Here is a 12,310-nt window from a genome sequence, read left to right as displayed (position 1 = left end):
TTGGAGTGTCTGGATTATATAACTCTCTTCCCTTACAAAATCGGACTGACGTTAAATAAGGATTTCTGGCTAGATTTTTCTTCTCTGTGGATTTTAACTCACTTCCCCTTCTTTTTGGTATCAGTGTTCCACTAATCTGTTTTCCAAACTGACATCAGATCACATGCGGCCAGCAAGGCAGGGCTATTCACACAGCTGGCCCTGGAATGCTTTGCAGTCAAATCCATGTGTCATCATCCCATGGTTTAATGCATCAGTTTCCCTCTTCCGTTTAGAGACGGACCAAAATGGATGAAAGGTTTCCACCAGCTCAGCTGAAAAGTGTTTTCATGGGAACTGTCAAAGGGGTCATGAGGCAGAATTAGAGACATTAAATTTTTTTTTTTCCTCTGGACCTTTACTGTCCAATTTTTAAAGTGATGCCCAGGGTGTTCTACAAGGCAGAACCCTTAATTCTTGCAGTCAATTTCAAGGAAAATAAAGGCAGAATTTTCATTATGTTCTATCAGTTTATTTTCGCTGGGGTAGACAGTATCACAGAAATCTTCATTTATGCACTGATGATGATTCTGAATACTTCTCCCTAAGTCAGACCTTGAGCCCTTATATTTCAGCTTGTGGTACTTTTAAGTCCTTAATTATCTGGCTTCCTTATGTTCAACAGTATGAACTTCCTGATGTTTCCATGTTTTCTAATTTTGCTGAGAATCCAGGAAAACTATGGGATGGCATCTGGGGTGCGCATGTGAATAAATCACAAGCAAAAAAAACCATTTCTAATTCTGTATCAAAGAGCAGGTAAAAGTATCTAAAAGCACACATCCAAATCTCTAGTCTGTGCTCCCCAAAGAAATTTAATTGTAAAATAAATAATTAAGCAGATTACGAAGAATCAAGATGTTTGGAAGATTAACCTGAGAAAGTTTACACAGGAAAATGCAGAGAACAATTAGTTATAATGAAAGACAAGTCTTAATTCTCTCAAGGAAACAGAAAAAAAGTCAAAGCATCTATTGCATGGAGAAGGAAAAATAACCTCTCATGATTTTAGGGCCATCATAAGATCTGCTGTAGACATGACTGGTTAATTTGGCCTTGATTGAAATTTCTGGTTTGTTTTTTTGAGTACAGTTGACACACATTCCATTAGTTTCAGGTGTGCAACATAGTGACTCGAAAAGTCTATACTTTGTGCTGTTTTCACCACCAGGGTAGCTACCGTCTGTCACCATAGGATGCCATTAGTGCTCGCTTTGGCAGCACATATACCATAGGATGCCATTACCATATTGGTGACTATATTCCTTATACCATGCCAAAAGTTCTATTTATTATTTTTTAAGTTTATTTATTTAGAGAGAGACCGAGAACACGAGTGGGGGAGGGGCAGAGAGAGAGGAAGACAGAATCCCCAGCTTGCACTCTCAAACCCTGAGACTATGACCTGAGCCAAAACCAAGAGTAGGACGCTTAACCAACTGAGCCACCCAGGCTCTCCCGAAAGTTCTGTTTAAAAAGAATAAAAATATAACCTGTTTGCTTTTGGGTAAAGCTCCCCAAGTGATTCCAACATGCTGCTAAATTTAGGAACTACTGAGCTGGAACATTCTTCTGAAGAAGAAAGAAAGGCATTTTCAAATATAATGCAGGCATTTTCATAACTGAAGTCCATAGTTGTAACAGTGTTGAGAAAAATCAGGATATAACTTGCAGAAGTGAAGCACATTCATAAAGATGGGCTTGGAGAGAAACCTGAATTGGCCATTAAGTAAAAAATATTCCCACATTGCTACAGGATGTTTTACCCCGTCCCAAGTTACAGGTTGTGTCCACTCAGAACACCTAATTTCGTTGTTGTTGTTGTATTTAAGTTTATTTATTTGGTGGGGGGAAGGGAGGGAGGGAAGGGGAAGGGCAGAAAGAGAAGAAGAGAGAGAGGATCAAGCAGACTCTGCATTGACAGAATGGAACCCAACACGGGGCTCAAATTCACGAACCACGAGATCATGACCTGAGCCAAAATCAAGAGTCCAAAGCTGAACTGAATGAACCACCCAGGCGCCCCTCTAACTTCTGTTTGGATTAGATCTGTAGCAAACGCATTTTTAAAAAGTAACCTAGTTTCTTGATTAGACCTTCCTACCAGATAGGATGTGCCCTCAGCCAGGAACAGACCCTCCATCTTAGGGTCGGCTAATATCATTGTAGGCTCCATGCAGGGAAGGAACAGTTGTCTTGTTTACCGCAGGAATATGATTCCTATTAGGCAGTAAATAAATAATGACAAATGACTTCCTCACTTAGGCATGGTTAAACTGCTCATGGGGTATAACTCAGCTCCCTGAGTGCTGTGTGGTCACTTACCACATGGCTGATTAGATCTTAGGACAGACCAGAATGTAAAGACAAGCTGATGTCCCCTCATGACCCCATTATCCTATTAAAAAAAGTTTTCATGTATTGTGACATGACATTAGGCACCTGGCCTAATAGATCAATAAATCTTCTTATGGCAACATAAAAATAAAATAAAACCAGTTTCTTTGATTTTAGATACATCATTAAATGTGTGTGTGTGTGTATGTGTTTTTTTTTTTCCTTCCAACTTTCTAGTAAGATCTCTACTTTTGTCCTGTTCATGAAACCATCTAAATATAGATCAGCAGTGTGCTAGGTAAGAAATCATTTTCCCTGCCAACTATAAACAATGATTTTGACCGGCTGCCCTTTGGTAACAGTAACTTGAGGACTTGCTAGAAAGAAAGTAATTTCATCACCATGAGTTCTGAGTATACTTAAGCAGTTCTCCTCACTCACAAACCTCAAATTCTTCCCTATTGCCACGAGACCAGAAACTTTCTTTTGCATAGTCTGCTAAAGAGGCATCAATACAAGTGGACATTGTGCTGAAGAACAGTTTTCAATGGTCGGCAGGACAGGGGGCAGCAGGCAGGACACAGCACAGGTGTCCCACGCTTGGCCACCAGCACGTAGAAGAACTCCATGGGTGTTCCCCATGCTGGTCAGTTTGGAATGAGGCAATGGTACAGAAATAGGGATTGAGAAACTTATCATGTTTGGGTTTTCTCCTTTATTTCCAGGTACTGGGGACCCTGTGAGTTTGGGGAGAAAAGTAACAAAAAGGCCCTATCAGAGGTTTTTTATTATTTATGAAGGGGGCCTAGGATTTAGGTCCTGAGTCTGCCATTTTGTAGCCATGTAACTCCAGCATAGTGACTTGACCTTCAGAGCCTCACCTACTCACCTGTAAAATAGGAATAATAGTAACTATTTCATGAAGTGTTTGTAAAAATTAAATCAGACAATATATGTAACACTTCCCGCAATGCTTGCATACAGTCAGCCCTCAAGAATGATTTACCCCTGGCTACTAAATACAGAACATGATCAAGCAGGGATCTTGATTTACAAAATCAAGCAGGGATCTTGATTTACAAAAATTTATTACAAAAATAAATGTTGTAAGAAAAAGATATTTGTTGGAAAGTCCTGGCTTAGCTGCAGGGAGGGGGCTGATGTTTTTTTCTGTTCTGTGAACCTGATAATTTGGAACACATAAACACTTTTGGTGGTCATTCTGGGCAGGGCCTGGTTATTTAAAAGAATTCACAAATCATTACTTATGGGGAGAATAAAGAGAGGAGGAGCCTGATCTACTTGTTATTTTCCTGAACCAAACTAAAATACCACTCCCGAGAAATAAGAGTTTTAAAAGATCCTTACAATGGAGAAAGGAGCAAAAAACAAAAAAACAACAACAACAACAAAAAAAACAAACAAAAAAATAAAGCAAAGCAAAGCGAAACAAAAATTCTTAAAACACCTTCTAAATGTCAAAGCAAAAGGATAAATAGGAAATTCCAATATAAGTATATAATTTTTAAATATTTAATTTGTAATAAGCATGCAGTCTTTTTAAAAAATTCATTATGAAGTTTACCAGAAATTCTTTCAATCTTTGCAACAGAACTCACACTGTAAGATTGCAGTTGGATGAGACCCAACAAATCACCCAATCCAGACCCTGAGCCTGAGCCCATCAGGATGAAATGCCAGCACTGGCCAGGCCAGACTGGCATCTGGCTCTCCCGTCCCTGGCTTTTTTTTTTTTTTTTTAATTTTTTTTTTTCAATATTTATTTATTTTTGGGACAGAGAGAGACAGAGCATGAACGGGGGAGGGGCAGAGAGAGAGGGAGACACAGAATCGGAAGCAGGCTCCAGGCTCCGAGCCATCAGCCCAGAGCCCGACGCGGGGCTCGAACCCACGGACCGCGAGATCGTGACCTGGCTGAAGTCGGACGCTTAACCAACTGCGCCACCCAGGCGCCCCTCCCGTCCCTGGCTTTTTCATGGCATCATCCTGTCTCACTTTCCTACAAATGACTGAATGACTACAGGCACAATGTCCATAAACCTTGTTGGAAATTGCCCAGTAAGAATTTTGAATCTGCGATTATAAAAGTCAAATACTGATACAAGAAGTTCTTCCTAAACAGCATTGTCTCCAAAATGCTGGCTCTCAGCACTTAAACACACACACATATAATACACACACACACACACACACACACACACACACACACACGTTTTGTTACATCAGCACAGAGGTTTTTTGTGGATTCAAAGTTATATTAACTATATATTAAATGCTGTCTATAGAATATATGATTTAATTTCCAACTATTATGCATGAATAGAAACAATACAAAGAATAGAAAAAAGCTTACCTCAAAAATTTCAAAACCATAAATGTCCAAAACACCCATGACCTTCTTTCTCACTTTTGTCTGTGCCTTAAAAAAAGTTTTAAAATAATGAGTTGAATTTAGGCCTGAAATATAACACTAAAAGCATACTAAGGAAGAAAGACTTATGTTACAAGTTAACTGTGTTTCACAACTAGAATAACTATAATTTAGTTGTTGTTTTTTAATCTATGACATAGGATATTGGTATAGAATTTTCCAGAAATTTTAATGATAGATGACTTATTTAAAGAAGGCATTAGTGATGCCTAATTATAATAAACAATCACTGAATCTTACAATAGGTCGGGCCTTTCAAACTCCCAATACTCCAATACCCTCATTTTATTGACAAACATATCAGTAGGTTGAGAGGTCAAGTGACCTTTTCAGCCAAGTGTGTACAACTAGTTAGATGAGCCGCGACCAGGACCTGGGATGCAGATTCTCAGAGTTAACTCTGCGAAACCCATGAGGCCACTGACCGGTGAGATTTCTCACAAAAACATCTATGCAAAACAAAACAGAGTCCTGACAAATTTCAATTCTATGCAAGGTAAATTATTTTCAAGGAACAGTCTTATCTGATTATAAAATTAAAATATCTTTAACTTAACGTTTGTAATCTGAACACATCTATTACAGCTGATTTATCTGGTTGCAGAGATTCAGTACCTTAATGCTTTCATTGATTCGATTTACCAACCATGAAAATAACCTGCTATAGAGGTTTTTAGCCAGAGCATCACGGGCATAATATGCCTATTGAAAAAGAAAAGAAAAGACAAGAAAAATTCAACACCCACGATTGTCACAATGCTTAATTTCAATAAAATAATAAAGGTATTTTTTAAATATTTAAAGTTCTTGTATTTCAAGTTATTTTCAGAGCCAGTTTTTACTATACTCTGGATGAACAATTAAACCATTAAGAGAATTGGGCAAATTATTTACCCTCAATCATTATACTTTTTTGCATCCCAGGAAACTAATTCTAAATATTGCCAACACTTTCTCCATAAAGATACTCATCTCTGTATTAAAGAACAGAGAAAAATCAGAGGCACTTTAGAAGTCCAACAACAGGGGAATAGTAAGAAATATAAAAGCCCACTGAAAGGGAAGTTACACAGTTATCACAGGATGATCATTATGAACATTAGGTAATAAAATGGAAAATGCTTATGTTTTGTGCAAATAAAAAAATCTGTGTATTTAATGCAGTGACTATATCTTTTTAACCCCTACACGTAGGAAAGGAAACTCAACGGAAAAACATTAAAATGGTTTTGACTGATGTAATTCAGAAATGTTTTCCTTCATTCAACTTGCTGAACATTAAAAAAATTTTTTTTAATGTTTATTTATTTTTGAGACAGAGAGAGAGAGAGAGAGAGAGAGAGCGAGCATGAACAGGGGAAGGGCAGAGACAGAAAGAAAGAAAATCCCAAGCAGACTCCGCACTGTCAGCATAGAGCCTACTGTGGGGCTCAAACCCACGAACCGCAAGATCATGTCCTGAGCCAAAGTCGGATGCTTAACCTACTGACCCACCCAGGTGCACCCCTTCCGAACATTTTAAAAAAGATATTCCATAACATCTAGAGGCTAGAGTCACGATACACTGTGGGCAATATACTGTATAATACAAATAAATGCTTTTATTTGCTTATTCATTTATTTGAAGCTCTTCAGAGCTACTTGCCAAAGAAGAGGCAGAGGACATAGTCTCTCCACTCCTGACTTAGAAGGCACACCCTGGAGAAAGTCAGCCTTGCCAGGAAGCACCTAAGAGCCCCTGCATATCGGGTGCCACGAGCATTTAGCTAGTGCACACCAACAATGTGATGCAGCGCTCTTGGGGAGGCCCGAGCGCCAGCAGCTTCCGGGGAGGAAAGCAAGACGGTCTGCTGCTGGGATTTTGGGTTTGGTTTTGTTTTGTTTTGTTTTGTTTTGTTTTGTTTTGTTTTGTTTTACAAAGAGAGTGAGCAAGCAAGCAAGCGCATGAGTGGAGGAAAGGGACAGAGGGAGAGAAATTTAAGTAGGCTCCACACTCAGCATGGAGCCCGACTGGGGCTTGATCCCACAACCCTGATATCATGACCTGAGCTGAAATCAAGAGTCAGACGCTTCTCTTAATTCTGGCTCAGGTCACGATCTCACAGTTCGTGAGATCAAGCCCTGAGTTGGGCTCTGCACTCACAGTGCAGAGCCTGCTTGGGATTCTCTCTCTCCCTCTCTCTCTGCCCCTCTCCTGTGCTCTCTCTCCCTCTTTCAAAAATAAATAAACATAAAAAAAAAAAAGAGTTGAATGCTCAACTGACTGAGCCACCTAGTCGCTCCAGTTTGCTGCTGTGTTTAACACTCTGGCCACAGGCATGCATTTCACTGCTTATAAGCAGAAATTTGAGCATTACTATTAAAGCTTTACATTTTTATGTTATAAAGAACACAACTTATTAGATTATACAGAAATTCTTTTCCCACATTTCTTTCTAAATGAAGTGTAACAGCTTTAATAATATAGGCCCTTCGTTGGCAACAAATCGTAGCTTATGGTACCTTTCCAGTTCATCTGACACTTCCATGCTAATCCTGAACCTCTCCCCAGAAAATCCATCAATAAATTGGCACAAAAAAAATAAAACCCAAGCACACAATGTCATCTTGGAGGGTAACAGTGGTTAATGATTCCACTGCAGAAAATGCATATATATGCTGAAATGGAGAAAGAAGCCCGGATTTAGATGAATGCCTTTTCTCTATCCTCCTTCCAGTTTTTACTTTCTTCACATAGGCCATGTAAGTGCCTAGAACAGCGCCTGGCACAGAGTAAGCCTATACATGTATTTATATTACGATTTCTAAAGTATCCTTTTCCTATCCCACTTGTGAGCCTATAGAATTCTTTCTTAATCCTTTCCCCTTTCTTCTCGCAAATTCCAGTTATCTCAAAACACCACATAACCTCAAAACATTACCTATTTATAAACAGAATGTCACCATAATGGCATCCAGTTTTTTTTAGCTATGTGCTGATTTCAACAAACCACCATTTCAATATGCAACCGAACTAATAATGACAACTCATTCTGGCAAACTCCTTTATATTTTTTAAAATGTATTCACAGCCCATGTTCATCTTCTTTATTTCTTTCAAACAAATACTTATTCCAGAAGTCTCAAACTCAAATGTTTCCAGGGACTACATGACAGAAATGAATGGGAAATAGTATGATCTGTAGACGCATTCCACATTAAAGGCACGCAAATTCAAAATTTAAAAAGCAAGCACACAAAACAAAACAGAACACCAAGACAACAAAACTACCCTTTCATCAAATAAAATATGCCTATTGAGCTATATGTGGTACCAGGGGCTGCCAATCTGCCAGCCCTGATTTCTAGAGTCTGATTCATGCCACCGAATCTCCATAATAACATCCTCCACAGTACGGGAAGGAATGTTTATTCTCATTTAAGGATCACTAACAAGGTGCACAGAAATCAAGGAAGACACTGAGAGCATGGATTCACCATCTCAGATTCTAAGCACAACATGAAGAGACTGCACTTCTACAGCGGCATGAAGCGCACTGAAAAAATCCCAAGTGAAATGTGCTTCAGCGATGACTGGTATTAGGTGTGGCCCAGGTGGAAACACAAGAGATGCCTGGCCATGGGGGGGCTACCCTGTAGCAGCTTACAGTGGAGTGGTGGAGACCAAATCCATGAGTGAAACAATCAGAGAACGAGTGTCCAACAGCAGGGGAAAAAGGAATTCCCAGAAGGGAGAAGAGGGGGACTATGTGATCTTCCTGGATGAGGGGTAATTAGATGGACCATTCAGACAGGCAGGAAGAATTAGCCACGCCATGTGGGGAAGGGATAAGGAAGAGCGAAGGCACCGGGTAAAAATAAGCATGGCATTTATAGAAGTAGCAGGGAATAAACTGAGATAAAGAAAAGGTGCAGGGTCAGATTACTGAGGGCTTGGAAGCCAAGGAGAGAGGATGTGGCAAAAACTGAACTACAACTCTGTCTTGAGTTCCTATCATTTCACCATGAGTCACTGTATCTGAGGAAAGATCTAAATGCCTTGGGCAAAATGAGGAATGGGGCAATACGGATGATGATGGGGTCCAAGAACTGAAGCTATGAGGAAACATTAATAAAACAAATTAGTTCTTGCTGGAATCAAAACCTTTTAGGCAGTAAGACTGGTAGAAACCTAAACCCTACATTAAAAAAAAAAAAAAAAAACTTGAATAAGGAACTGAAAAATCGAGGACCTCAAGCCAAATTCTTTCATGCTAAAGGTTAAAACAATGTGGAAAAGTTTAACCCAGTGATGTAAGGTGACTCAAGCTTATAAAGTAAGACGCACCTGGGCCCGGTTTCCGGAGAGGATGATTAAAAAGCGAGAGTAAAACACACAGTAAAAACGGACCAGCATTTACCCACATATATATTCCATATATACCCACATACATGTGGATATTCTTAAAGGACCTTCTTAAACAGGAGGCATTTTCTCATTGCAATACTTTGTACTTAACGATCCCCACTCTGCCTATTGAAAACGTCTAAACTCAGTGTGACCTTAGTACAGTGGTTCTCAAAATGTGGTCCCTGGACCACCGGCAGCAGCAGCACTGAACTTGTCAGACATGCAAATTCTTCAGTCCTACCTCAGGCCTACTGAATACAGCAGCCTAGGGGCACAGCCTGCAAACCGTGTTGGACAAACCCTTCAGGTGGCACTGAGGTACACTCAAGTTTTAAAGTTTGAGAACCACCTCCACACTGAACCTTTCCAGCCACGTTGCTCTGAATCCCCTTCGCGTGTCTAAAGCTACGGCCAAGCTAGACCACCCCTCCCCCTGACGTGGACTCCAAACTTGGCTTTTCTCACAGTTTGCTTTTTGAAACCTCCTACTGCCCATTCTTTATTCATCTAAATCCTTCAAGTCTGGCTCAGAAACCATCTTCTCCATGGCGTCTTCCTTCATCCCTTATGTCCCTGCTAATGGTCTACATGGGGGCCTGTGCTGAGCAGGCTCTCAATGAATTGTTCTTGATTAAGTCAGTGACTCACCATCTGACTTTGCATGAGTGAGACTGACCTGGACAGACATGACAGCAGAAGCAGTAATTTAGGAAGAAGGATACACAACAGTTCTAACCAGAAGAGGATTGTTACAAATCAAATTTACATATAACTGAAGTTATAGTGTTTTTCATAGTCAAAGCACCTCACCTGAAATAAGAAATCAACACTGAAAGCTGCAGACACATAGGCATCCTTGGGTTAGTAGCAAAGACCAGTTCAGAGAGGCAAAGAGAAAAACTAAATCCACCTACTGTCTTACAGATGCTTAAGGCCACTTACAAAGAGGAGGAGAATACAGTTGGACTATAGGGTGAGAATAAAGTAGGCCTCTGCGCCAAAAGTGCCGAATCAGTCATTGAATTCCAGTGCAGATCAGCACAGATGGGTGGGAAAATGTCTAAGCTGTAGAACAAAGGCTTTACATTGAAAGGGGCTTCAGAAGCTCCCTTGGTGTAACATCCACACGTGCATCCATCCATTCATCCATCCACCGAACTTGAACCAAAGGACAGAAGAAGTAAGCAAATCAGACTTGAGTCTTAGAAAGATTTCATTGTCTTCAGATGGACGGTATACGAAAAGGAAGGCAGGAAAGCCAATCTGGCCTCTCCAAACCGGCTTCTCCCACTGTGTTCTCCAAATTAGTGAATGGCAATCCTACTTTTCCAGTTGCTTGAGTGAAACATGTTGGGAGCCATCCTTGACTCTTCTCTTTCTGTCATGCCACATCTTAAGCCAACAGCATCAAAATGTACCCAGGTGTAACCGCTTCTCACTCTACTGCTACCACCTGGTTCAAACACCATCAATTCTAGGTTAGCACACAACTCCTTGCAGCTTCCTGGTGCCATGAACGGAACGTCTGTATCATCTCCCAGCCCCAAATCCATAAGTTGAGGCCCTACTCCCCAGGGTGATGGTATTTAAAGGTGGGATGGCCCTCACCAAGAATGCAACCATGCTGGTCCCCTGATCTCAGACTCCCAGCCTCCAGAACTTTGAGGAATAAATGGTTCTTTTTGTTTGTTTAAGCCACCTAGACTATGATATTCTGTTATAGTAGCCCAACTAAGACACCTTGCTTTTACCCATTCTCCCGCTGCACTCTGCTCTCCACATTGCAGCCAGAATGACCCTTTGAAATACAAGGCAGATCATGCCAGCGGTATCATTTCCCAGCTCACTCAGACGCAACTTCCCTGCCCCAGCACAGTGGGTCTCCCTTACTCTGTTCTCGTTTTTCTCCTTGTCTGCTGCTAGCTTGCCGTATAAATTCATTTATTTACGAGGCCTACTGGCTATGGCCACTCCTCCTACCAAAATTTTAACCTCTGCGAGGGCAGGGATCCTTATCTGTTTAGTTTACTGCTGTGCTCCCAGTGCTTAGAATGATGTCTGCAATACAGTATGGACAGTTAAGATAACAACCTGCAAAATGAAATTTTTGCATCCACTTATGTAAAAATATCACAGACTTTTTAAAAACTCACTTTCTGGCCACGATGTTTCACCCACCTGAGCCACGTTCAGTGTAGTTGAAACCTTCTCCTGCTTGGCCTCAACCGTTCGGAAACTGAAAGCTCGTTCTAGAACCGATTGATCAATGCCGGTCAACTCACAAATTTCTTTTAACTCTGTTGGGGGGACGGACACAAAAAGTGACTACACATGTGCTGCTAAAAATCCTTGTCAAGGCTTAGGATGTTCGTCCTAAAGCACATTCAAATCAAATAGTATAAAATGTAGAACTCAGAAGACTTAAAACTCAGCTCGAATTATGCTTCTGTTCAGTTTCTCTGGAAAGCATTTTCCAGTGAAGTTTTCCAGTGAACAGAAGTTTTCTTTCTAGATTAAGAAGTGGGCAGATGCTCAAAAGCAAGTTTGCTATATAAGGTTGACTCTCCGCTGACTTACCATTTTTATCTTTGATTTTGCTTTCATCTAAACCGTTCACTCGAGATTCGGGCTTGAACTCGATGTTCCCCAGTTTCAACACGGCTGCCACCACCTCCAGGACAGACTCAGCTTCGTGATCCATAAAACCCACAATCTGCATGGCATTCTGGGAGTGGGGGGAGAAAAGCAGCTGTTTTCTTTCTGTCACTCTTTATATTATTTTTTTAATGAATCATGCAACAGATTTGTTTCTAAACACACAACAACAAAAAAGACAAAGCGCCCCAGAATAAGCCCTCCAAGAGGAAACCTAAGAACAGACCTGACAGCACCAGTTGGGGCTGTAGCTTGTTTAATGGTTTCAAGCTGTGATTCAAGGGTCCCTGGGGCACTCTGCATGCTGGGGCAAAGAGGTGGAGGGGAGCAAAGAGGAATTTGGAAGAAGAGGAGGCTAAGCGCCAAGCCTTGGGTTCCAACCCCCCGCTTCATCCGCAGCAGCTCGGTGTGTATGTGTGTGTCTGTGTGTGTCTGTG

General features: G+C 40.8%; 1 protein-coding gene across 9 annotated transcripts in view; it reads right to left on the bottom strand.

Annotated features, from left to right (window-relative positions):
- Positions 1–12,310, bottom strand: part of MYO1B (myosin IB) — a 190,144-nt gene that overhangs the window by 48,106 nt on the left and 129,728 nt on the right. For all 9 annotated transcript variants that reach the window (XM_019838395.3, XM_019838392.3, XM_045034161.1 and 6 more), the window contains exons 10-13: positions 11,796–11,943; positions 11,397–11,515; positions 5,444–5,530; positions 4,751–4,816 (exon numbers count right to left, since the gene is read on the bottom strand). In XM_019838395.3, coding sequence (XP_019693954.1) covers positions 4,751–4,816; positions 5,444–5,530; positions 11,397–11,515; positions 11,796–11,943 — 420 coding nt within the window. The remainder of the gene's footprint in view (positions 1–4,750; positions 4,817–5,443; positions 5,531–11,396; positions 11,516–11,795; positions 11,944–12,310) is intronic.

The sequence above is a fragment of the Felis catus genome, chromosome C1, assembly GCF_018350175.1.
Source record: "Felis catus isolate Fca126 chromosome C1, F.catus_Fca126_mat1.0, whole genome shotgun sequence".
Taxonomy (NCBI): Eukaryota; Metazoa; Chordata; class Mammalia; order Carnivora; family Felidae; genus Felis; species Felis catus.
Note: the sequence above shows the minus strand (reverse complement) of the source record. Positions and strands in the feature narration are given on the sequence as shown.